The 25,619-nt window shown below is 48.6% G+C and overlaps 10 protein-coding genes across 10 annotated transcripts; 5 read left to right on the top strand and 5 right to left on the bottom strand.

Moving 5' to 3' along the window:
• Nucleotides 1-275: 275 nt before the first annotated feature.
• Nucleotides 276-1,258, top strand: GLAREA_10177 (NAD(P)-binding Rossmann-fold containing protein; the record flags this gene model as incomplete). Its single annotated transcript, XM_008080227.1, has 3 exons — nt 276-386; nt 441-541; nt 589-1,258. 3 exons carry the CDS (start codon nt 276-278, stop codon nt 1,256-1,258), a joined length of 882 nt encoding a protein of 293 aa, XP_008078418.1.
• Nucleotides 1,259-1,723: 465 nt separating this feature from the next.
• Nucleotides 1,724-3,653, bottom strand: GLAREA_10176 (uncharacterized protein; the record flags this gene model as incomplete). The annotated part of the gene is made up of 2 exons (XM_008080226.1): nt 1,724-2,983; nt 3,414-3,653. 2 exons carry the CDS (start codon nt 3,651-3,653, stop codon nt 1,724-1,726), a joined length of 1,500 nt encoding a protein of 499 aa, XP_008078417.1.
• A 362-nt stretch (nt 3,654-4,015) lies between these two features.
• On the bottom strand, nt 4,016-4,480 carry GLAREA_10175 (uncharacterized protein; the record flags this gene model as incomplete). The annotated part of the gene is made up of 1 exon (XM_008080225.1): nt 4,016-4,480. One exon carries the CDS (start codon nt 4,478-4,480, stop codon nt 4,016-4,018), a length of 465 nt encoding a protein of 154 aa, XP_008078416.1.
• A 757-nt stretch (nt 4,481-5,237) lies between these two features.
• On the bottom strand, nt 5,238-6,821 carry GLAREA_10174 (NagB/RpiA/CoA transferase-like protein; the record flags this gene model as incomplete). Its single annotated transcript, XM_008080224.1, has 3 exons — nt 5,238-5,331; nt 5,386-6,669; nt 6,724-6,821. 3 exons carry the CDS (start codon nt 6,819-6,821, stop codon nt 5,238-5,240), a joined length of 1,476 nt encoding a protein of 491 aa, XP_008078415.1.
• Nucleotides 6,822-7,545: 724 nt separating this feature from the next.
• GLAREA_10173 (HAD-like protein) lies at nt 7,546-9,170 on the top strand (the record flags this gene model as incomplete). The annotated part of the gene is made up of 3 exons (XM_008080223.1): nt 7,546-8,700; nt 8,748-8,976; nt 9,025-9,170. The coding sequence occupies 3 exons, from the start codon at nt 7,546-7,548 to the stop codon at nt 9,168-9,170; spliced, it is 1,530 nt and encodes a 509-aa protein (XP_008078414.1).
• Nucleotides 9,171-9,599: 429 nt separating this feature from the next.
• GLAREA_10172 (beta and beta-prime subunits of DNA dependent RNA-polymerase) lies at nt 9,600-14,162 on the top strand (the record flags this gene model as incomplete). Its single annotated transcript, XM_008080222.1, has 3 exons — nt 9,600-9,682; nt 9,736-9,847; nt 10,110-14,162. The coding sequence occupies 3 exons, from the start codon at nt 9,600-9,602 to the stop codon at nt 14,160-14,162; spliced, it is 4,248 nt and encodes a 1,415-aa protein (XP_008078413.1).
• Nucleotides 14,163-14,366: 204 nt separating this feature from the next.
• Nucleotides 14,367-16,785, bottom strand: GLAREA_10171 (uncharacterized protein; the record flags this gene model as incomplete). Its single annotated transcript, XM_008080221.1, has 2 exons — nt 14,367-16,434; nt 16,484-16,785. The coding sequence occupies 2 exons, from the start codon at nt 16,783-16,785 to the stop codon at nt 14,367-14,369; spliced, it is 2,370 nt and encodes a 789-aa protein (XP_008078412.1).
• A 374-nt stretch (nt 16,786-17,159) lies between these two features.
• On the top strand, nt 17,160-17,792 carry GLAREA_10170 (uncharacterized protein; the record flags this gene model as incomplete). The annotated part of the gene is made up of 1 exon (XM_008080220.1): nt 17,160-17,792. One exon carries the CDS (start codon nt 17,160-17,162, stop codon nt 17,790-17,792), a length of 633 nt encoding a protein of 210 aa, XP_008078411.1.
• Nucleotides 17,793-18,220: 428 nt separating this feature from the next.
• GLAREA_10169 (cAMP-binding protein) lies at nt 18,221-19,439 on the bottom strand (the record flags this gene model as incomplete). The annotated part of the gene is made up of 2 exons (XM_008080219.1): nt 18,221-18,913; nt 18,969-19,439. The coding sequence occupies 2 exons, from the start codon at nt 19,437-19,439 to the stop codon at nt 18,221-18,223; spliced, it is 1,164 nt and encodes a 387-aa protein (XP_008078410.1).
• Nucleotides 19,440-21,798: 2,359 nt separating this feature from the next.
• Nucleotides 21,799-24,880, top strand: GLAREA_10168 (uncharacterized protein; the record flags this gene model as incomplete). Its single annotated transcript, XM_008080218.1, has 3 exons — nt 21,799-21,821; nt 22,053-22,188; nt 22,745-24,880. The coding sequence occupies 3 exons, from the start codon at nt 21,799-21,801 to the stop codon at nt 24,878-24,880; spliced, it is 2,295 nt and encodes a 764-aa protein (XP_008078409.1).
• Nucleotides 24,881-25,619: the final 739 nt, after the last annotated feature.

The following is a 25,619-nucleotide window of genomic DNA, read 5'->3' as shown; positions in this document are numbered from 1 at the left end:
CCTTTAAATACCTTCAAAACAAACCGCATGCATATATGGGATTCTGTACAATCATTAACTATGACGTAGACGTAGGCAGCTCTCAACACCTCGCTAAACTGTGCCTGACATCACCGGCGATCGATTGTTAAAAGAACCGCACATTCTCTGCTCCTTAAGATAAGTGTCATTCAGCTGTCATATCGTCCGACTTTCGTGGAAAAATCACAAGTTCTTGCACTAATTAGACTTACTTATTCCTCAGTGTTGAAGCTGTACCTGACTAGACATTCAAGATGGTCCAAACTTCACAATTAGCAGCCGAGAATCTGTTCTCTGCCAAAGGCCATGTTTGTGTAGTTACAGGAGGCGGCACTGGAATTGGTCTCATGATTACTCAGGCATTGGTACTATATTCATCATCTCACTCGGCTTTGGCGATTGTTGCTAACCAAATCTAGGCTGCCAATGGAGCTCGAGTGTACATCACATCTCGCCGTAAGGAAGTCCTCGAGAACACTGCAAAGACCCATTCACCAAGCGGAGATGGAGAGATCATCCCGTAGGTTGTATCTGCCTGTTGATAGCCTTGATACTGATCGCAAGTAGCATTGGGCCTTGTGATGTGACCAAAAAGGAAGACCTCGAGAACTTGGTAGCGGAGATTGGTAAAAAGGAGAAAAGCATCGATCTTCTCGTTACAAATGCAGGCATATCCGGTCCTAAAGGCTCACCTGAAAGCTCGGATGCTTCAGAGCTGAACAAGAATCTTTTTAAAAACGAAGATTTCGCTTCTTGGTCCGACACTTTCAACACGAACGTCACTTCCGTGTATTTCACTACTACAGCTTTTCTGCCGCTACTCCAAGCATCTATCAAGAAGGACGACCATCACCTCTCACCATCTGTGATTGTGATCTCTAGCATGTCCGGAATCATGCGAGATTCGCAAAATCATTTCGCATACAATGCTGCCAAGGGGGCAACGGTACACCTTGCAAAGTTGATGTCCTATGAATTCAAGGAAGCAGGTATTAGAGTTAACAGCATCGCCCCTGGATACTTCCCTAGCGAGATGACTGCGAAAGAGAGTGGTGAGGACAACAAGAGTGAACTCCCAGATGAAAAGATCCAAGAGAAAGGACATGTACCTCATGGGCGCGCTGGGAGTGATGAGGAGATGGCAATGGGAGCATTATTTTTGATGAAAAACAAATATGTCAATGGGGAAATCATCGCAATAGATGGAGGTGCACTATTAGAGCTCCCAGGAAGGTGATGAAAAGCAATTTCTGAGTGGGATACAATTGCGAACCTAGCAATGATCATCCTCCTACCAACAACCAATTAGTGACAGTGGATATAAGCCATTTGTTCTACAAGTTCAATTTCAATTGTCGAGCCATCTTATCGTTCTCATCATCTAGCTAAATGTTCTAGAGCCTCACAACTCTCTCCATTGCTTGTAGGTAACATCTCTTTCTTCAAGCAACAGACAGCTCGAAACGATCGAGTGGTTTGCTCCTTTCTTTGTCCATCAATAGCCAGCATAAGTAATATACTTACAAATTCTGTAGAGTCAATCAGTCAAAACAAGCTAGATTGCAAGAAAATGCACAGATGCTTCGGGCAGGGCTCCAACATAGTATGTAGATTAAGAGATAGAAACTTCGCTATTCAATGCCTTATTCGGTTTCACCCCCTCGATTTAGCAAACATTAGTTCCCGTTCTTCGTTGTCACGTTCAATGGCTAGTCACTCCGTCAAATTGGCCTTTCCCTCGCCCTTGCTCACACTGAACGATCTCCTCGTCCAGCTCCTTTGCCAGCTCCGAGTCTAGAAGCTGTCTCTCAGCGCGCAACTTGTCAGGTTCTCGCCTGTACCTCCCGGCTTCTTCTACCGTGGCAGTGGCCTCGCTCATCATCTTGAGTCGGGAATTGTGCGAGGTACCATGGGTAGTGACAGCAACTCGGAGCTCCACAGCTCTTGCTTCACTGTCATCCGCCAGTGACGAAACCACAAGTAACTGGGAATGAATTCGCTCTGCGCTTCGAGAAACCAATGAGGGACGTCCAAAAGATGGCATTGAGATATTGCCTAGGGCATACGGTGCGCCTTGGGTAAAGGGCCAGGTATTATGCATCCCTGACAGACCGTTGTGGTCACCATGGGACGGTTGGGGAGATCGCGGACGAGAACCAGGAGGTGCTGACGTCTTTCTGCCAAAAGGAAACCCTCTCACGATCGACGAAATGGATGAAGAAGCCTCTCTTGGGTTAGAGCTTCCATGGTTTATCGTTGCAGATTGTTGTGCGATACCGAAAGGAGCGAAATTCCGCGAATGCCCACCTCGCTCTTTGCCTTTCCCCTTATGTTTCTTCTCCGCGTGCAATGCTCGTCGCTCCTCCCGCTTGAGGAGACGCTTCTGCTGCTTCTTAGCTCTACGAGCAGAGCGACGTTTACGTTTGACTGCTCTTCGCTCGCGTTTCTGAACTTTTTGGCTTTCTCGAAATGCTTTCATCAACTCTCGGATCTCTATCCGCAAGCCAGACATGTTTTGTTGATGCTGAGCGAGTGAGCGTGTGTCCGCAGATGTAATCTGTTGATACATCCTTCGCACTTCATTTTTCGTAATGGGTTGGTCTGGGTGGTTGAGCCAGTTTTCAAGTGCGACTCGAGTTTCTGGTAACTGGTAGTCTTTAAGATCTTCAAATGCTGGAAGAGAGCCAACTGACGAAACAGAATCTGACGATGAAGACGAGCTCGACGAGGTGGGGCTTGAGGTTGATATGGACCTCTGGTGGCGATGCTCTCTGCGTGTGTGTCTTTCTTGGTCTTCTCTTCCTTTAGTCGTTCGATCGGTACCGATGTCTCTGCCTCCCCATACTCTGCCACCCACCGAGAAATTCTGGTTAGTGGCTACTATACCACGAGGGCGTCCAAGTCTGAAGCCACTCTGGTCAGCCTGTAACATATTTCCAATGCGGAATCCGTTTTTACCGGCCTTTGGAAGTCAGTTTTCCTCAAGATATCGGCATAGTAACAGCTGCATAAAAGAATAAACACTGATCAAGAAGCTTGTTCATGATGAAAGAGACAACTGATTCTCGCCGACATTCGCCAACTCGTGTCAGTGAGTCAAAGGGGTCGGCAAGCAGAAAAATATGAGATTGGGCTAAGAGACCCTATCGACGAACAACTAGGCAGTACTTGAAACATGTCTGCAGGCACAATACAGAAGATCCGTCGGTATATGAAATGACCAAAAAAAATTGGCGGATGATAGGATTTTCTGGGTTCTGTGCACCCCGACAGTAGAGTACTTCTGATTAGGTATAGTAGCACAAAAAAACTAAAGCGAAAAAGGTGATGAGTAGGTCGCAATGGTTCGATGAAAAAGGGGCATATGTTTATATAACAGGACCACAACTCACCACAAGATCTTTCCCGATGCGAAATCCTTCGTTGTCAGCAACAATTGGCCCTATTCGAAAGCCTCTAGACTTCGCTTCCATCGATGAGTATGGCTTGAAGCTACTGAACATTCCATCATGGTTAGCCTTGGTCGTATTAAAAGCCTCCGCAGAGGATGCTTGCAGGTTCTCTGGTTCTGTCTCGAATGGGATCAGTGCTGCCGGGGAAGGTCGCCCGGTTCGAAGCAATGGAAGGCACATTTTCGATATTCTCAGAGACAACAATCTGGATACCTCGTGGCTCGAAGAAGTTGTCATTCCATTCCCGGATGGTGGTGGCCATCATAGCATCAGAAGCTACCGTATTCGAGGGGTGCTAGTTGGGCGCGTACTCTACTTGGATCATGTGTAGAACTTTCGACATCGTCCATTGCGAGCCGGCTCCTACACGACATATATGTCCGGTTCATGTTTTATAGTCGATTTAGGCATACGTGATGCAAGTAAAGTAGTCGTCCCGCCTGTGAGACCGCTGAGGCGAGAATACGAGAATCGACAAGAGCTGTCTAGAAGAAGACAAGAGGAGAGCATGAATCTCACATCTGCTCGTTCATCATTTCAGCTCATAGTTTACGATTGGCGATATCATTATTAACAATGACAATACGTCCAGGTAAGAGGTGGTTAAGAAACGTAGCCCAATCCTGCTGAGTGACATCGTTCGATGCCAACTCCTCGAGGCAAGGAAGGTCTCCATGATCGGTCTCGGAGCCTACAGTAATGTTGTGGCTTATGGTCGGATGAGAAGAAAGTCTGTCCAGCAGAGGCCGCGACTCAAAAAAGGCTGCAGCGGATAGAGAAACAGTGTAGTCAGCTGGAAGTTCTGGATGCTGATATTCAGATGGAGATGGAGACGTGCTGGGAGTGTAGATGCCTGCTCCTGTAGCAGTGTCCGAGGCAAGAGATGGCAGTGTCGAAGCCGTCACAGCTGCATTAGCATAATGCGAAGAAGGCGGCGTTAGGATAATACTGGCGTTCGTATCCGTCTCACTATAAGGTGGAAGAGGTATAGAAGCTCGGGTATCCATCGTGTTGAGGTGAAGGAAATATCGTCAAAACAGGAACCTAGAAAGTTGCAGAGCGATAGAGTGTGAATTATTAGATTAGGTAGATATGGACATGCTCAAACCATCTCACGAAAGGCTCGACGTCCTCGCCGCACTTACGGACCTGCATTCGGGAGTCGAAACCCCTGTTGCAGCACGACAAAGTCACGCAGTATTTTCTGCACATCACACTTATGTATGTCAAGATTTATAAGGCAAATTCCCTTCGCCTTTGTGGTATTACCTGTGCGGTCCGTGTCTAGCTCGAAATCCTAGAGATTCCTACAAATGCGACTTCCAAAATACTTGACTTAGGAATACTGTATAAGACTAAGTTCTCAATACACTGTGACCTTTTATGACACTCATTTGCCATTTCAGGACGTCTGGTCTGGACATGCGACAGTGGTATATTTGGCGAGCTTGCAAGCCCTTCATATAAGCCCGTGGAAAACGGCGGATGTGCAGTGAGTATCGCGGGCGCTTGTGTTTTTATAACCAGCCCAGACCACCTAGTAATATCAGAGTCACACGCCTCCTGCTGTGGGGGTGCTCTGATAAATGCGGCAGTTATGCCTGTGCCGGGTCTGAAAATGCGCTCTGCAGCGAGTTGTTATCACAGTCCGTTCAGCCCCTGGCGTTTGCGATTCCATCGACAAGCCAGCAGATGTGGGTGACGAACGCAAAATAGAGACATCCACTGTCTCGCCAAATGTGGTTCTGCCAGTAGAGTCTCGATTTAATATTGGAATTCTGGATTGTGAAAGTTCGTGTCTTCAGCCTTGTAATGATCCTCGACGATTCGGTACAGATAAGATGGTGCATGTGCTCCTCTAGATCGCAGTGTTAGCCTGTATAGAGCCCCAGGCTACGAAATAGCGACTTACAGATTTGTGATATAAAGGTCAACAAGGTGAGGTGGGACATAATCATACACGGGATTGTCAACTTCCACACTATCCACCAGAGGGCCATCGTGGTAACTGATGATGCTTCCTGGGTCGCCATACTCTATCAATGACTCAAATTCAAAAGGATACTCTGGACTGAGTTTGTAGACACCACTAACTACAATCACAGGAGTTTTGTGAAAACTTGCTGCCTTCGCAATGCCGCGTGCGCCAGCAGCTGCTATCAAGCCACCATTCGCAATGACAGCGTGTGTGGCTAGCACGACTTTATTTACTCTTGACATCACAGCAAAGATGGCTGCATCAGTGACTTGAATGACAGTTATGCCAGCTTTTGGTAGTGGTTTCAAAAAAGTGTCCGAGTCCATATCGTCTGAATCATCTAAAGAAGACTTGCTCTTTCCTGCAACTGCAGCGTGTGTCGCCTCATGATCATTTGGATAGGACTCTGCGACAATGACCGTAAATTTCCGCTTTTCGGCGGCTTTCAGAAGGAATTTTTGAACACTTCTTGATGAGGAGTGCGTGAGTATTGTTTCATTGGAGTGTATATGTTCTTGGGCATATGAGGCAATCTGTTCATCGACTTGGTCGAGCTCATCAATAATCTCCTCGATTCCACTAATGACTTCCGCTTTTAAATCGTTGGAACTTGCAGCTGCTCTATGTGCAACTGATGACATGTTTACAGAAGACCGCCCTTGTGGTGAGGAGACACCCGGGGGAGTTGCGAGTGGTGAGGGCATGGCCGAGAGCAAATTGAACATTGAGTGTTGGACGGGCACGTTGTTCGTCACAGCATAAGAGGTGTGCGACGTGATTAAGGGTGGGCGATGGTTGGCAGAGGACTTGCTTCCAAATGAATCGTCGCTATTTGAATCCATGGCTTGGACCACATCCTTAGAATCGAAACGCAGCGGGCTGAAGGCAGTAGGTGGCCCACCAGCATTTCTGAGATGTCCAAGGTCGCTGCTCTGACGTTTCGGAGAGCTCAACTGGCTATTCGAAGCTGAATCGCTGGCATCTTCGTTGCGATCCTCCTTTGCCTCATCTCGAATCATGCCTAAGACCCTTCGTACAATATTGCCAACCACCATTTCTCTTGGTTGAGCTTGGATGAGCCGTTGACCCACCTCCTGGATGCGCTCAAGAAGTTTTCCAACATCGGTCCACTTGAATCTAGCAACGACACGGAGGAGTAAATGCGCAGTTGCGATCGCGCACGGCCTGGAGTTCTTGATCTGACGTCGCTTCAAAAGTCTAGGGATCTTGTTAGTTGCAATTCGCGGTGTGATTGCACGCAGTAGAACATACGAGATTAGATTTTCAATTGAAGCCTCAAGTTGCTGCGACTTGAGAGATTTTAAAAAAACGCCCAAATTGGGCGCATAACCGGTTGATAGAGACGGCATGATTCGGGCAAGATGCGATTGCACGCTGGGAAAGCAGTCTGTCGCGCCCAGACTGTAGATGAAGGGGGTCCTTTCAGCAGATCGTGTAGGTGTGAAAGTACTCTGTACCGTGGTGGGGTAGTAAAACAAGAAAGGGCGAACAAGAGCAGGCGATGAGTGGCCTGGACGAAAACGAGGATTGTCGCGAGTGGTTGGAGCTAGATTGTACGGTTTCGGTAAGTCATTAATGTGACAATTAATCTTGAAGTGAAGCTATTCACAATGTCCTGTGGTCGGTGATAATTTTGACTCATTATCAAGGCTTAAAAACGACGGGACGTGCACAGAAAGGCCGGGTGGACCTCGCTCCACCACTTCAGTGAACCTTGCAGGAGCTCTTGTTGACGACTTATGGGTCCCATGCTCGATGCACATGTTCCGACGAAACCACCTCAGCATTCCTACATCAACTTGCCTACCATCAGTAGGTCTGTACGCTCCGGTCTGGTTGCCGTTCTGCTTCTGGCCACCTAATTTGGCGCGACTCAGATTGCGAAGGAGAAATACGCGCGCCTGACGATTCCGTCAGAGAACATTGCACATTGTACATAACCTTACTGGAGCCGAGACGCAGGATAGTCGATTTATCGGCCCAGCAGACCAAAGGTGTATCCGCTGTCACTTCATTGAGCGAAATCTGGGAAAGGCGCTTGTTTACTACCCTTCATGGCTTCGATATAGAGCAATGAACTCCCTTAACATACTCTCGGCGCGAGTCTCGCCGCCCCAGACGCCAACTACCTCGAGGACTAACTCGCACGCGAACCTTCTGTCTGCAACTGATCGCAGAAACTCGAGAGACAGTATTCTGGAGGAGAAAGTGCCATACGATGTAGATGTACAAGAAGGGGATTTCGATGGCGACAGTACTATACAGGAGGAGACCCCTCTCCTCAGCAAAGAAGCGAACAGTTATCCACCAGAACAGTTTAGTTGGCATAGGATACCTAAAAGAATCTCGACAGCAGTCATCGAATCTCTGCGCTGGATGCTTTCTACATTAGCTACTCCCGGCATATACTTAATCGCCTGCCTTTACGACGAGGGAGGGAACTTCGCACCCTTTTCACAACTGAGGAAGCTCGGTACCCCATTCTCTCGGAATGACACGCAACGGTCGGGCGGCAGAGACGGTGCAAATTCTCAAGAAAATTCTATGCGGCTAGGAAAGACCAGTCATGAGAAGAGACAGAGCCGCCGGAATTCGGTCGCAGGCAGTCGAAAGATTGCATCTAATTCTTCCTCCTCGGGACTTTCCTCGGAATCAGAATCGGATCGAGACCTTTCTCATGTGGAAGACAGTCTAGACTCGCCGGCAGTGAGACGCCACGTGCGTCCGAAGTCTCTAGAACCTTTGGATGAAGTCGCTCCCACAAGACGTTCCATCCGCATCAAACTTCACAATGAAGATAGCATGCGGCAGAGGAAACATCGGCGTACACAGTCTTCGAGTATGCAGAACAGTGACCCTAGCAATGTGTCCACCGGGGATGTACCTTCTGCTTCTATAAAATCACCGACATCGCCTTCTTCCTCACTTCTGATGACCAGATATCCTCGTGCTCCTGCTGCCCCACGACCGCTTATACCAGAGCGGCAACCTTCATACGTACTTCCAGACCCACTCAGTGGTAGAGTGATTCAAAAGACCCTCATCCTAGATCTCGACGAAACACTCATCCATAGCATGGCCAAAGGTGGTCGTATGGGTACCGGCCACATGGTAGAGGTAAAGTTGAATACAGTGGTTGGAGCAGGCGGGAACGCAACTTTGGGCCCTCAACATCCAATCTTATATTACGTTCACAAAAGGCCACATTGTGATGACTTCTTGAGAAAGGTGTGTTTCCCGCGTTGTCAAAACAATGATTTGCTGATCGTGTCCAGGTGTGCAAATGGTACAACTTGGTCGTTTTTACAGCTTCGGTCCAGGAGTACGCAGACCCAGTCATTGATTGGTTAGAGCAGGAGCGCAAATTCTTCTCGGGACGATATTATCGCCAGCATTGTACATTTCGGCACGGGGCTTTCATTAAAGATCTGAGCTCGGTCGAGCCGGATCTTAGTAAGGTCATGATCTTGGACAACAGCCCTTTGAGTTATATGTTTCACCGAGGTAAGGAGATTCTTTCCGCGAACGTGAAAAATACTAACTGGGGCCAAGATAATGCTATACCAATAGAAGGTTGGATCAATGATCCAACTGACAATGACCTGCTGCATCTCGTGCCTCTGCTGGAGGGCCTTCAGTGGGTGACAGATGTTAGAGCTCTGCTGGGGCTACGAGGGGGTGAAGATGGGAAGCAATAGCGTAGAATAATGATCAGAGATTTAATCAATTTGGTATTGAGCTTTCTTGACTGTGAGAATGATATCCGGGTTCTCTTCTGATGTACCTCATGAAGTGTTGGGTGTAGATGCGGCTTTCAAGAGGATAAATACGTCACAACTAGCGATTTGTATGTGTAAATGTTTGTGAATAACCGATTCTGTTAAATGAGTGAGAGTTTTGATATGGCCTGGGATCATGTGACCTGATGGCTACCCCTCAGCTTCGGACCCCACCAACCAAAAATTTGGCCGGCTCCGACAGCATGAACTTTTTAGAGTCACAGATAGCTTTGGTCAATGTCAAAGTCCATAACCTCATACCACCAAGATGCGGTAGTAACGGGATCGAATCAATACCGCTGCTGTGATCTGCCGTCCTCAGACGACTGCTCGTGATTTACGACAACAATGCAGACATACGCTGTTACTCATAAGCTCCAGGTTGTCGACCGCCCCCCAAAACGGTTCAAGGAATTGCAATTCGGGATACAGTAAGGAAGACTCTGGTGATACGCCGACACGTACTAACAACTCATCTGTGTAGGTCGAATCAAGACATTGTTAACCAGGCGGTCCTCGAAGTCTCAGACAAGCTGCTATATGATGTTTCCCGAATTCGCAAACCCATAGCAAATGGAGCTCTAGACCCAAAACTGGTATGAAGACCACATCTTAATAATGCGCTTCAAGTTCCTATATTGAGAGTGTTTCTGTGTAGGGAATATCCAGCAAAACAGGCGTCTGCGAGACCTGTCATGAAGGCTTGCAGTTCTGCAATGGCCACTTCGGGCATATTAGATTGGCTTTACCAGTATTCCATATTGGTTATCTGAAATTAACAATCAATATCCTACAAAATATCTGCAAGGTGAGCGCCGCTCATATCAGGACTGCTACACTTACCTAACCACTACTTAGGATTGTGCGAAAGTACTGCTTACAGACACTGAACGCCGAGCGTTTCTCAAGGAGCTGCGGCGGCCCGGTATTGACAACCTGAAACGTTCGCAGATTTGTAAACGAATTAATGAACAATGCCGCAAAGCTAAGACTTGTCCTCACTGTGATAGTGTGAATGGTCAGATACGGAAAGTTGCGGCTCTTAAGCTTGCACACGACAGATATGTGGCATACAATAAATCTTCGGCGAAATCTAGGGTTGAGCCAGAAGGTCTCAAGAAATTCAAGGCGTCATTTGAAGAGGCGAAAAAGAACAATAGTGAAATCGAAAAGCACTCGCGGAAAGCGATAGAGGATCTCAATCCTCTTAGGGTTCTAAATCTCTTCAAAATGATCTCTCCGAGCGACTGCGAGCTGCTAAACATCAACCCTGCCGAAGGGAGACCCGAGATGTTCATCTGGCAGTACGTCCCAACACCTCCTGTGTGTATTCGGCCCTCCGTCGCACAAGATAGCGCTAGCACTGAAGACGATCTCACAATAAAATTGGCAGATATTGTCAATGTCAGTTCTTTGCTGAGGAATGCGATTAATAAGGGCCAGCCACTTACCACCATTATGGATCAGTGGGACTATTTACAATTGCAGATTGCCATGTACGTTAACAGCGACGTTCCTGGACTTCAGCAAAACAATTTCGGAAAGCCAATTCGAGGTTTCTGTCAACGCCTGAAGGGAAAACAAGGTCGTTTTAGAGGAAACTTATCTGGGAAGCGCGTCGACTTCTCCGGCCGAACTGTTATCTCACCGGACCCCAACTTGGGCATTGATGAGGTGGCAATACCAATTCTTGTAGCGAAAAATCTAACCTATCCGGAACGGGTGCAAAGGCACAATATCAAAAAGCTTCAAAAATGCGTTCGAAATGGTGCTAATATACACCCTGGCGCCCAGCAAATTATCAAGAAGGATTCCGATCACAAGATTTCCCTCAAGTTTGCTCGTCGAGAAAATGAAGCAAGGAATCTACAAATTGGTGATGTCGTCGAACGGCATCTTGAGGATGGAGACATTGTACTTTTCAACAGGCAGCCGTCTTTGCACAAATTGAGCATCATGAGCCATTACGTCAAGGTCAGACCTTGGAGAACATTCCGTTTGAATGAGTGTGTCTGCAACCCATATAACGCTGATTTCGATGGTGACGAGATGAATTTACATGTTCCGCAGACAGAGGAAGCCCGTACGGAGGCTATCAATCTCATGGGCGTCAAGAACAATCTTTCAACTCCCAAAAATGGAGAACCGATCATTTCAGCTACGCAAGATTTCATCACGGCTGCTTACCTGTTGAGCAGCAAGGAGAACTTTTTTGATCGCAAGACCTTTACCAATATCTGTATGTACATGGTTGATGGTAATCTTCACCTGGATCTACCCCCACCAGCTATATTGAAACCCGAAGCTCTGTGGACAGGAAAACAAGTGTTCAGTGTTCTGATGCGACCAAACAAGCTCTCACCGGTCAAGGTGAATTTGGATGCCAAATGCCGAGACTACAGAGAAGATAAAGAGAACTGGGCCCCGGACATGGATATTAATGACGGGTGGCTTGTAGTACGCAATTCAGAAGTCATGTGCGGTAGGATGGATAAAACAACTGTTGGGTCTGGTAAAAAGGATTCAATCTTCTACATTATTCTTCGGGATTTTGGACCCGACGAAGCCGTTACTGCAATGAACAGACTTGCTAAAGTGTCAGCAAGATACCTTACAAATCAAGGCTTTTCAATAGGCATCAGTGATGTATATCCATCGGCAACACTTACGGCACATAAACAGAGGTTGGTCAGTATCGCCTATAAAGAGACGAATGAGGATATTCAAAAATACAACGAGGGGAAACTAGAGAAAGCCGCCGGTTGTGACTTGGACGAAAGTCTTGAAAACAGCATTTCTGGAAAGCTAAGTGGGGTCAGAGAACAGGCAGGGAATTACTGCATTGAGACCTTGAGCAAGTGGAATTCCCCATTGATTATGGCCAAGTCTGGCTCTAAGGGATCGAATATCAATGTTGCCCAAATGGTTGCTGTTGTAGGACAACAGATCATTGGAGGCAAACGTGTGGCCGAAGGGTTTCAAGATCGAACTCTGCCCCATTTCTTGAAGAACGCTCGACATGCCTTAGCTAAAGGTTTCGTCGTTAACAGTTTCTTCACAGGACTGACCCCAACTGAATTTTTATTCCACGCCATCTCTGGTCGTGAGGGTTTAGTCGATACTGCTGTGAAAACCGCAGAAACTGGCTACATGTCTAGGAGATTGATGAAGTCCTTAGAAGATCTTTCCACCCAATACGACGACACCGTTCGTAACTCATCTGGGGGTGTGGTACAATTCCAGTTTGGAGCAGACAAGCTAGATCCCGTTGACATGGAGGGTTCGGCCGTTCCTGTTAATTTCAAAAGGACTTTCTCACACGCTGAGAACTTGACGTGGAAAAACGACGATCCTTGTCTGTTGCCTTATCAGGTTACCGCCTACTGCGACGAATATCTCGCCGAACAAAAGAAAAAGTACGTGCGAAAAGGGTTGCTCGGTGATTCATTGGATTACACTGATCAGAGCGATTATGCTATCGATGAGCATGACAGTGCTCGTGACTTTGTTGAGACAATCGCAAACCACGTCAAGCTCTTGGCTACGAAAATGGCTAACATTAGAGAAAAATCCGGTCTTCCCCGCTTGGAGCAAGATCCCAACTTATCGGGCCAGCGATATGATGCCACAAGAGAGGACAAGCAAGCAAGACTTCGCGTAGAACGTGTGGCAAAAGTATCTGGGCCGACCCTAAACAAGTTTATATCCCTCTGCTTGAGCAAATATGCGAAAGCACATGTTGAGCCGGGACATGCCGTCGGTGCTGTCGGCGCCCAGTCCATAGGAGAGCCCGGTACACAGATGACTTTGAAGACTTTCCATTTCGCTGGTGTTGCCGGCATGAGTATAACACAGGGTGTTCCTCGTATCAAGGAAATCATCAATGCCTCGAAGGTGATCAGTACGCCTATCATCAAGTGTCCACTGCACAACAAGACATCCATTATATCTGCACGAGCAGTAAAAGGTCGTATACAAAGAACGTTTCTTGGAGAAGTTCTGAGCTGCATAGAGGACCAATGGTCTAGCAAAGGCGCACAGATGTGTCTCCAAGTTGACATGGATCGATTGGATAAACTGTTCCTTGGACTAACTGTGGCAGACATAGCGTCTAAAATATACCTGAACAAGAAACTTAAGATCCTTCCAGAAGACGTTTATATACGACCCGGTTGCGTGTTTATCAAGGTCAATGAGACTACTGGTGGAAACCTCGGAGCTCGCGGAGCAGCCGCCGCGAAAACGAAAGCAAAGGATGAAGGCATCAATGCCAGCGAGCTTGCGCTGCGTATGAACCACTTGAAGCGCGTCCTCCCAGCTATTGCCATATCTGGCTATCCTGAAGCCTCTCGAGCTGTGATAAACAGCTCTCAGGAGTCCAAAAATGAAGTAGTGGTCGAAGGGTATGGCCTCCGAGCGTGCATGAACACGATCGGTGTTATCGGCACTCAAGTGACGAGCAACAGTGTTATGGAAATGAAAGATGTATTGGGTATCGAGGCTGCTCGAACGACCATTGCCCAGGAGATTGGTGTTGTTATGGGTCAGATGGACATCGATCCTCGACACATGCAACTGCTTGCTGATGTCATGACATATAAGGGCGAAGTGCTCGGAATCACTCGGTTTGGTCTTTCAAAGATGCGAGACAGCGTGCTGCAGCTAGCATCTTTCGAGAAGACACCTGACCACCTTTTCGATGCGGCAGCCGGCATGAAATCTGACAAGATCGAGGGTGTAAGTGAGTGTATTATTATGGGCCAAACTATGAGTGTCGGGACGGGTGCCTTCCAAGTTGTCAGGCGTTTGGGACTGAAGGAAAGTGACACTCAGTCCAAGCGTACGGTCTTTGAGGATGCTTGGAAGTGGGATCAAATCGAAAGACGGAAGACGAGGAAAAATAGAGGCTGAGGTCAGTCCGTGAAGCTCTTTACAATATCCTGTTATTAGCGATGCATTGCCTGGCGTTGACTGCGTTGGGTTATGCATTGGTTCATATTCTGTGAATTATAAGGAGTTCTAATGTAGCCTTATCACGGTATGAGCAAGTACATGAATATACACTTGTGATTTGAACAAATAGTTTATCAAAAATACTTTTTAACAAGTCTTCCGTCATGTTAAAACAAACGTGCCACTCAGTCCTTCAAAACTAGAAATAGCTCCGCTGCCAACTGACTTTGAATCCCCCCAATAATGAATTCGATACTGCCCGTTCCCAGTGCCTTCTTCTGATTCCCAAACTATCTCCACCTCGCTTGTTCCCAAGACTTCACTGGTCCGTTTCCATTTGAAGATGAGACTCCAGTCACTGTCGTCTCGTATTATCACCCATCGCCCGCTTGACGAATCGAGCTTTTCAATAGCCGCGTACGTTTGTTCTAGCCTCAGATTATTTCTTGGGTTTGCGCCTACAAATACCGCTGAAATTGTAGCTCCGGCGCGATAGGAATGTTGAACGTCGGTCTTCACATCGCCAAACTTCTTGAAGATAGGGGGGTTGTCAAAGACGACGCCGGTTATAAACGAGAGGGAATTGTTGACGTTATTTGGTGGGAATGGTCCTGGCTTAGGGCGTGTATTTGAGGAAGGAGAGAGATATGGTAGATTCGTGAGTGTGAGATATATATATGCATTTAATGTATAAGCTCCGTACAAAGTCGAAGCGCCCTCATATCTTTGTACCGAGTATTCTTCGGGCGTAGCAATGTAATGGGTGTAGCTATTTGCAGGACCACCCAGTACAACAACTGGATCCACAGCGGCAGAATCCGAAAGAGCCAGCGATGATGCCTCTTCAGCTACTGCCTTTTTCCAACGGCGCCCGGACATCGTTGTCGCTTCTCCGGGACTGACGACGACGAACAGCTGACCTACGCGAAGGACCTGTACGTCGACCACGTTCGGCGTCCAGAGGTACGGAGATGTGACCTCGCCGACATCCAGCAGTATTGGCTTCGGGTAGTGACAAGCCCGTTGTGCCTTGCTTGGTTCATGGACGAAGCCTGACACCACTCGCCACACCGGCGAGGCATTTGGGGTATTTGGATCATTCTGTGTAAAATCAAAAGCTCCGGGCCCATCTGAGGTCCCAGCTGCGAAAGAATAGCCCAAAGCTGCAGGACAAGTGGTTACATAGCTTCCATTTGATAGTGGAAAGCTGAAGTTGGACATGTCGTGGAAGATATGGAACGATTTCACAGAGGACCCGGTAATAGGAGTTCCTAAGTTATCCATGTCCTGATACAACGCTTTAGCGGGCTCGAATTGGCGCTTTCCTATCTCAAAACACGAAGAAGCTCCGTTGTCGTTTCTCCTGAAATAGGGGCCGCGGGCATGACAGTTCTGACTTTTACCATTGCTGCATGTGCTATTTTTGAAGCTGCACTGGCGTCCCGTCCCATCTTCACACCACGCACCAAGTACATTTGGACTCGTGTCACCCACGCTCGCTTGGGAAAACCCAGCTACGAAGCCTTTTGCAGCAGTCTCGTCCCCGTTCAAGCTCTTCTCAAAAAGATCTGCTGCTACACCCTTGTTGTCGCCAGATATGAGAGTATTGTTGCCCAACATCGACGTTCCGTGTGTAGGGAACCAAGTCAACACGCCGATGTTCTTTCCATCCAAAGCTCTTTGGAATTTGAGTAAGGTCAAAGTTTTCTCGACGCTTCCATCGTCTTCGTTGGTCGTGTTGTAGCCAGCTCTTTCGTCTTCTGGATTGGCGAGATACGCATAAAGACTCCGATTGATATTTGCACCAAAGACCTTCGTGGAGCCGACGCTCAGATATCCGGGCTGCAAGTTGCTATGTGCCCTAGTGATTGACAACAAGGCGCCATCCACAATAGCCTTATAGCTTTGTTTGTCAAAGCCTTTGCTAGTGATCTGCGGCAACAAGTAGTTCAACCAAGCTCCTGGCCCAGAATGAGAATGCGTTCCAGTGACGGCTACATTGTGTTGTCCATAAACAGAATAATCACTTCCAAGGTTGGCTAGTCCTTCCAGAATCCCATAGCGCACGGCTGTGTCTCCAGACTGAGTGTCCAGAACGAGATATACAAATCGGTCGTCTGGACGCTCATGATCGCCAATAATAAAGGCTCGGGAAAACAAGCGCTGACGGAGGCCAGACCCAACCTGCTTGGTGTCTGCGTATCCCATCATGTTTATTTCCACGACCGGGCTACAGCTTCATCAGCAACAGGTCGTGCCAGTTTCGAACTTTGAATTACCCAGTGATGTCGGCCTTTCCAACCCCAAGCAAGTACTTGCTCCCTTTTCTGATTTTGAATGCATTTCCCCCGTCTCCCGCCGCCACCTCGCCATCAACCGACCCTATATACCGCAATTTCCCCCCAAAAGAGGGATTGAAATGTCTCAAGGCACCATAGAAGAGCACTCCAAGCACAAAGCCCGACAGGACCTTCATCAGCGCGATCCAAACGACTCGAGACTTGTTACTTCGACCCGTGTCCTGACGTAACCAAACATCTTCCGGAGCTGCCGCCTTTGGTGGTGACGATGGTTTGTCCATGTTGTACAGAGGTTTGGAGTAAAACTGTACACTTTGGAGATTCAGGGTGATATGGAAGGGCTCAACATGGTGCGATGATGTCCACAGGCAACTACGAGTAGAGCCAGCAGAGATCCTGCTAGCAACCTAAGCACGAAAGGTAGTCGAACCTCTCATTCTAGCTCCCCACCTGCTGCACGTTTGGGGTCCAGCGCCACCACCCCCCACTAGAAAATCCAATTGACTCCATCCCTGTCGGAGATCCATGCGCATGGGCAGTCGCGTACCCTCGCCAGATACTCCGTATTCGAGCAACCAAAAAGCTGGACAACTCTTCAACACCCCATCCACGATCACCAGTCCTCTCTACATCAAAGGATTTCTTGAGCGTCAGAATGTCGCTCACTTCGGCAGTTCACGACTCCCTTCCGTATATCGACCCCGAGCCAACTCCACAGCAACGCGCAGCTGCTCAAGCCCTCATTGACCTCGAGCTCCAACCCACGTCCAGCGAGTCAACTCACCCCCGCCTGCCTCCCCTTCTGCCATCCAATATTTCTCCCTTGATGCTCGCCGAGCATGACCGCATTGCTTCAAAAAAGGCACTAAATACAATTGATACCAAACGCTACGAAGAACTCGATGCGCCCGAAGTCAATGGCAATGACGCTGCAAGTTTGGCGGTATGGAGTGGAGCGCTCACGAAGGCATATACTACGCAGACATACCTTTCTTCGCGACTGGCCAACCTCGCTCTTCTGGAGAATTATGGAAAGAACAGTTGGCTGATCAGTAATGCACAATTGGAGGACATCTTGAGAGGGCTGGAGAAAGAATTGGCGATGACAAAAAGCGAGATAGACGATGTTGTGATTGCACGGAAAAATGCGCAGGAGGCAGTGGGACCGGAGATCAGGGGATTGGAAGAAGGCTGGAGGAAAACTGTTGGGAGGGTCCTCGAGGTCGAGGTTGCAGCAGAAGCGGTGCGGAGAGATATTCTCGAACGAAGGAGGAGGGGTGCACGGTGAAAAGGTCTTCAAAACGGACGAAGTAAACTCACGAGACTGCCCTTTTGATTTGCATGTGCAGACAACCTATTGGGAGGCAGTCTGGGGCAATGGGCATTTTGGAAAACGGCGCCGTATAATTTCAGACGTCTTTAATTGACGCAGCATCAGATCAAGGCGTCTGGTCTCGTTTATACCCGCGTGTATCAATTCTAGACTCGCACAAATAGTGGGAGGCAAAAGCTTATTACCATTTGCAATCTTTGTATTAAAATGTCTGCATGAAAAGCTCGACTGGAAGTGCCATGGAGTTCTCCGCATCAAGGTATCCGAATCACCAAAAGAGTAAAAGCAAAAATAACCACCTATCAAGGAACGTAAGAAACCACGTCCCAACGCCATAACCTCGTACCCACGGACGTAACAATGCAGTCCACCTCCCTTAGTATTCATTTACTTGCAAGAGGATCAATATCCTCAACCCCAGTCTCATATTTGGTTCTCCTCATGATACTCTCGACTGGTCCCAAAAGTCTCTGAAATCCGTCTTTTCCAAGGGTAGCAACCTTGACTTCAGTCTTGCTAATCACACTAGCAGCACGAGGGGCATCATTGAGTAGAGCAAGTTCGCCGAAATAGTCTCCTTTCTTGTAGGCCTTCACAGGATTCGATGTACCTTCTTTGTATGCCTCTGCTTCGCCACTCTCTAGAAGATAGAAAGCCTCGCCTGCATCTCCCTCCTTAATGATCGTAGTGCCTTGAGGATATTTCTGGGTGTCAAGTGCATCCGCTATCTTGGACCGCTCGTATTTTGTGAGACTTGAAAGCAGAGGCACTTCCTCGAGGAAGCTCTCGTACAGCCGACGGCGCTGGAATGTAGAGTCCATAAGAATCCGCCGGAAAGTGATTCGGTCCAATGCCCAGAGGGTGCATTGGCCTTCTGCGGACATTACTGTTGCAGCTCTAGGAGCATTGTACATCAATGCTAACTCTCCAAAAGATCCTCCCGACTGAATGGTGGCAACCTTCGTCCCCAAACCCTGTGGACCTGGCTGCATGGAACCGGCTGGATTGACATAGACATCAAAAGTTCCCTTTTCAACAACATAAAAGAAGTCGCCCTGGTCGCCTTGCGTGATAACCTGCGCAGAGCAATCAGCCCCAGACTACACCAAATGCCAGCTGCACAACACATACCTTAATGTCTTTGGCGGGGATTGGCTTTTCAACCAACGCACCAAGGATTTGTGCACTCTGCTCATCGTCCAGGTGGCTGAACAAGAAGTTGCCTGAGATGGAACTCTTCAGCCTACTAATCTGCTCCTCGGTCTTTTGATGGAAAGGTGGCGACCAGTTGTCGTTGGAAGATGCCGTAGGATTCAATGATTCTGCAGAAACCGAAGTTCGTCTTCCCATTCCATATTGATCTGGAAACCCCTCCGTACTTGTAGGCTTGAACGACGATGGGGGTCCTTGACCGGCCGCATCACCGCCAAATGGGGAACCAAACGCGGTATTGGATCCGAAACTAAAGCTCGGAGCTGCTGGTGAGGCGACTGTATCGTTTTCCTCTTCCTCCATGACTTTGGATATGCCCCCAGATGGCTGCGACTCTCCGAAAGGGTTGGAGTTTGCACCCAGTCGGCCAGGGAATGTGTTTCCAGACATAATGGGGAGCTTGGAATGCGGTCCCAGAAGGAGTTCGGCTCTTTCGGTTTCTAAAAGTTCGGATAAGTATTTGCTCTGACACAAGGACTCCTAGTAGCCTGCAACTCTACGCCGTGAGCACGCCGGCGCCTTCTCCATTCAGCTGCAACTCGTTCAAGAGAAATGCACCTACCTAGACGGCGCGCAAAGAAATTGGCGCAGAATTGGAGGATATCGGTCGGTTGTGCTTTTAAAACTTCTCGGTTCAACAGCTCTATCTCCTCAAGATAGGTACTTGGATATGACATTCGACAAAGTCGTGACCGGAACGTAAATGGGTATCTTTTGATTTATTATCTGGCGTCACTCGTGCGAACAACTGTAGGCACAGAGGGGTCAGCGAATCGCTCACTACATAGATCGGCAAGGTAACGGAGGAGCAGAACGAGAAGGAGTGCTTGCAGTACAAGTAAAAAATCGACCGAACTCCACGCGATCTATCAACGTCTCTGAGCTGCAGAATGGAGGATTAGCCTAGACCACCAATGCAGTGCAATATTCAACGTAGTGAAAGAGATGGAACCAGACATACACTCGCTTTGGCGTCTCTGGGCGGCAGGGATGCAAGTGTAGCTTTACGTTCTGCGGGGACGACAAAGAGAGATTTGTTTGGATCGAAGCGTCGGCCACGATAGGTGTGGAACAGAACGTAGAATACCGTAGTCTTGGTCGAGGTTGATTGAAGCAGTCAGTGATGGGGGAGCAGCCGGCGTCAAGGGATGATGGAGGAGGCAGGAGGCAGGAGAGGGGAGCGAGGTGACGCTAAGTAATGGGGGTCGTGGTTGCGTTGCGCTGCTCAGTTGTGGTTGCTTGCACGCACTGAAAGTTTTGGGATGGGAAGAGGGGCGCGAGGGGCGAGGGCGAGACTGCGGGGGACGAGCTTGAGTTCGGACCAACAGCACAGCTTTTTGAGCGAGTGTATCAATAATAATGGCCTTGCTTTTGTATACCTACCTAGGTAAGTATCTAGTAGAGCTGGACAAACAGGGGCACGATGCAAACGGCAACGCAGCAGCAGCGGGATTTAAGCCTCCCTACCTAAGATGTGAGAACCGCTGGAACAGCTCAAACAAGCACTGGCCGAACAGGGTCACCTATTGGCAGGAAGCAGAGAGAAGTTGCAGAGTACAGATGGGACTTTGTTCCAGAAGGATTCTAGAAGCCATAGAGAAGCGTGCATGTTCCACAATTAGATAAACCCGCCAGCAAATATCTAGGAGAGTACCTAGGTACTTATAGATAGGTGTTGATTATCAACGAAGCGCTTAGTCTATCACCAAGGTCGCGATTTTAGATGAATTACTTCTTCGAATAACGTTCCTCAGTACATACAGTACCTAGGTACCTGGGCACGCCCCTCACCACCTGGGCAGTTCTTCACCCAAAAGACGTCATCCGAGCTAGGATATGCATCGTCGCACAAATGCTTATGATAATCCTACTATCTAGTAGCCCAAAACAGATAGAAATAGATCTATGATATACCAAACATCACCGTGCGTTTTGTAGTTCTAGTCGTGTCGTGCTGGCTGCCATCTAGCAGTGTTTGGGTGAAATAGCGTTCCTCGAGTGGCCCTTACCGCCCGCGTGCCCACCTATTCGAAGCCTACCACATAACTACATCTGTACAAAAGGCGTATCTAGATACCAACCCAAGGAGCGTGTCATAAGAACCCTTGGGAGCACAAAACAAAAACCAAGTACTTCGTACCTTAAATCCTGTCACCATCATGATCACATTACCTAGAAACCTCGTGACTCCAAACACCGCACCGCCCAGCAAACAGAATCTCATCGCGCACATGCTGTCTGGCCCACTTATTTAGCGCCCCCGCCGGTCGATTCATCAAACTGCAACTCTTCAAACCTGATCCACCAGTTCTTCCACAGCCGCACCTCGCGCAATCCGCTCCCCGTCGCATTTTCCTCGTTTTACTGCATCGCAGACCTCTATCGCATCTTGTATTTTACATTCCGCTGTCCGTCGAAGATCCCTCTCGTTCCACAGGTACGTGTCGAGCTTCAATGGAGCTCCCCAGTAGATTCGCGCTTGCCAGGATGAGAACGGGAATCAAAGCTAACAGTTGAATCTTCAGAACTACGGACGACCTGCCTAAGCAAACCCTCTTCTCGATACCGCGTCCTCGCCCAACATAATTCCTCAGTTCATACCTTTCACGCTTTCATTTGTGCCGTATCGCAGCTGTCGTGAGACCCGTGTTCTCGTCACATCTCCGATTCCTTCCATTTTGAATAACCCAGCTACCTCGAAACACAATTACACTTGCCCACCAGCCCACCAAATCATCACACAGCCGACATGGGAAGCTTCGTCTTTAAGTGGTATGTTTGTTGTGCAGAGACCTCTTGATGCGCTTATCTTGACCGTACGCTTCAGTCGTATTGCGACTGAGTATATGGTCACTTGTGCAACCCTGTCCCGGTTGTACGCTTCACCTTGCGTGTACACTTCTTGAATGCGCATAGTCGTGGACTGTCTTTTTTTGGCTTGTTTGATATTGGAATCTTCTCGCGCCGGCTTTTCCCCAGCATACTTGCTAATGATCTGCTCAGGGACCATCCTGCCTCCGAGGTGTATGTCACTGGGACATTTGACAATTGGTCCAAGAGCGAGAAACTTGTAAAGACGGGTGATGTATTCGAGAAGGATGTGACGCTCTCTAGTGCGGGGGAGAAGATCTATTATAAGGTATGTGATTCTCAACAAATTCTTCCTACTTCCCGCATCAAAGCTCTCGAGACTCGGGCTGTGTAGGACAGGTGGTACGCAAAGGGTCACTGAACATTCTTGCCTTCAAGAGAAAGATGGACCAGTCACGTTCTTGGAGCGTACTCCGTCTGGACTTTCGAAGCCTGTCTGTAAAGAGATTTGGCCCATGACGCTCCACGCGCCCAAACGCGTTGCTTGAGGAGCAGATACACGGGGAGCACCAGTCTCTGGAGACCTTTTGGCCGAGTTAGGTCCTTGTGTTATGACGCGTTTGCTCTTTTGTTGGCCATTCCCTTTCACCCTGGAGCGGTGAAGCTATTACCTTGAAATTGCACCACTTGCCAGGGTGCATTGGCAAGCAACGGCCCCGTTTTGTGACGAATTCGGCTGGTCCGCGCAGCTGATGTCGCCTATTTGCGACCCCGCCGCAGGAGCTCCCAGGCCCTTATACTCGAGGCTTGCCCAGGAGCCATTCTACCTTGTCTTCCACCCGAAAAACTTCTTGCAGATATACTAATTTCTCGTGGCTTTGCAGTTCGTTGTTGATGGAAATTGGGTTACCGATCACACCGCCCCTCAAGAAAACGACGAGTCTGGGAACCTAAACAACGTTCTCACAACGGACCGCATCATCAAGCACAAGCCCGAAACTGCTGGAATCATGTCTGGAGTCGCACCCAACTCGACCACCGCCGCATTGGCCAAGGACGTCCCATTTGAGCACGAAAAGGATACGCTCGAGCAGACTGGCTCCTCAGATCTGCCAGGCTCATTCCCTGAAACTCCAGCGGCTGTAGAGAAAGGTGATTTCTCCGTTAATCCTCTTCCTGCTGCTGAGGGTGCAGTCAACCCTATCAGGCTCGCACCTGGCGAGAAGGTTCCAGAATCTGGCGCATTCACCGAAAACACAATTACATCTGGCGTTCACGACGATCCAGAGCTTGTGGCAGCGGACAAGGCAAAGAGTGAAGGGGAGCAGTCTTTCGGTGTATCCCCATTGCCAGCCTTTGCGGGAGCTGTCAACCCAGTCCATGTTGCCCCAGGAGAAAAACTTCCCAAATCAGATGAGCTCACTACCAATATCCTCACATCTGGTGTTCACGATGATCCTGAGCTTGTTGCTGCGGATAAGGCTAAGGGTGAGTCTGACCAGACTTTCAGTGTGTCGCCTCTACCTGCTTTCCCTGGAGCGGTCAATCCGATCAATGTTGCTCCTGGGGAGAAACTTCCCGAGGTCGGTACATTGACCGGAAACACAATTTCTTCTGCTGTTCATACCGATAAAGAATCCTATGAGGGCAGCAGCGCGCTTCCACCAGTTCTCCCACCCGTGGTTACTCCTCAAGCTGAGCGGGACTCAACTGGCACGGGCGTTCTCGACCTTCCTCCTGTTTCTAAAAGTCTTATTCCTGAGTCAAGCTTACCAATTGGAGCTACAGGAGTTGGTTCCTTCGATGCCACACCTACTATCCAGTCAGCTGGACCGCAAAGTACCACTTCACAACTCGCTGGAAGTGTTCCACTCGAATCGAACAAAGTTCCCGAAATTGTTAAGGAGAGCCAGGAAGAGGCAGGCTTTGCACCAGAGGCAAGCTCCGTTCCTGAAGAAGTCAAAGAAAAGAGTGAGGTCGAGAAGGAGCTTTTAAGCGAAGTTCCAGTGGCCCCGTCAACATCAGAGGGTACGGCAGGAGAAGGTACAACGAAATCAGAGAAGACCGGTGCTTCGGCAACTGAGGCTGCTACCGCCGTCAAGGGCGCTGCGTTCGCTGTCGGGGCTGCTGTCGTAGGAGGAGCCGCATTCGCCACAACCAAATTGCCCACATCTGTATCAAACAAGTTACCGGAATCCGTCCAAAATTCGATCAACACCATGAACGCCGAATCTACTCCTAACACTGATTCAGCCAACAACATTGCCGCAAAGGATACTCCAGCTGTTGTCAAGGAGTCCATCACTGAGGCTGGTCGCGACCCCGAGGCAGCTGCCAACGAAGAAGCTGTACTGGAGAAGAAGGCTATGGAGAAAGAGTTGTTATCCGAGGTCAAACCAGAGACGTCAAGTGGTGAGCCGGCTCCAAAGATTACCGATGCATCAGTTCAAGCAACCACTGCGGAGAATGTTCCGGAGATTGTTCAGGAGTCTATCGCAAGATCAGGCCAAGACCCCGAGGCAGCTGCAAATGAGGAAGTCGTTCTAGAAAAGAAGGCTATTGAAAGGGAATTACTGTCTGAGGTCAAGCCAGAAACTTCAAGTGGTGAACCTGCACCAAAGATTAACGAGCTGGCAAAGGATGGAGACGTGTCCAAACAAACCTCGTCGCCAGCGGTAGCCGAGACAGCGACTGACACTCTTGCGGCTCCAGCCACCCCAGCCAAGCCAGAATCGCGAGATATTTCACGTGATGTCTCTCCTGGCACTATTCCCGGCTCTCATTCGCAGACGCAGCCAACCGTGACGACTGGTATTGCGACAGCCACCACTGAGAGTACCACTGTAGCTGCTCCTGCGATCCCAGCGAAGGCCAAACCTGCAGCCGCTGCTCCGGCCTCTACATCCTCTACACCAGGCAGCAGTAAGGTTGCCGAGAGCCCAGCTGCTCCCTCTACAACCGACAAGAAAAACAAGCGCAGAAGTTTATTCGGCAGGATCAAGGACAAGCTAAAGAACTAGTGATAGCTTGTACCTTCAGAGCGAGTTAGGGGCGAGGTTGTTAATGTTTGATTAACTGGAAAGCAATTTCCGAGTGTATGATATCACAAGTGCTCTTTCCAATCCAGGTGTAATGTGGAGGGATAGGGGACCGCGAGGTACATATGGAGGAGTGCCGTTGATACCGATTTTGATTCGTTGTTTCGACGTTTTAGTACCATGAGGGCGTGGTTGTCTACTACATTAATTCTTTCTTTCCTCTCGCATGCATATCTTTCGTTGCGGGAATTCACTATGAGCGTGTGTACATCTTGCGGGGGAGACTATGGGGGGGTCAATTTTTGGAAAGCGTAGATCATAGGTGTTAATAATTCAGCTGTGTGCTTGTTGTGCACGTATGCTTTTTTGTGCAACATTAAACCAGAGCCTGCAACTAGTGTATTGTAAAATTACTCCATCATTCTATGCTGTCGCAACAGAGTCATACGAGCAACTCTCGAGTAAGAAGAACCGTTGTCCTTCCGCCTACTTCCGAAAGGTAACTTTGCACCCAGTTCCAAATAAGTGTTATGCTAGGATGTGTTGCCGTAGTATGAACTAATTTCATGGAAAGGGGCTTCACAGGCGGAGCGGTTTTTGGGAAAATACCAAAATATGTACTCGTATCAAGCCATAGTCGCAACCAATTACTACAGTAAATAGACCATGAATCACTTGGCTAATCGACATGTTGCCATATTAAGCAACCTATAGTGAAGTT

This window comes from Glarea lozoyensis, assembly GCF_000409485.1.
Source record: "Glarea lozoyensis ATCC 20868 chromosome Unknown GLAREA13, whole genome shotgun sequence".
Lineage (NCBI taxonomy): Eukaryota > Fungi > Ascomycota > Leotiomycetes > Helotiales > Helotiaceae > Glarea > Glarea lozoyensis.
This window is presented reverse-complemented; position numbering and strand designations above follow the sequence as displayed.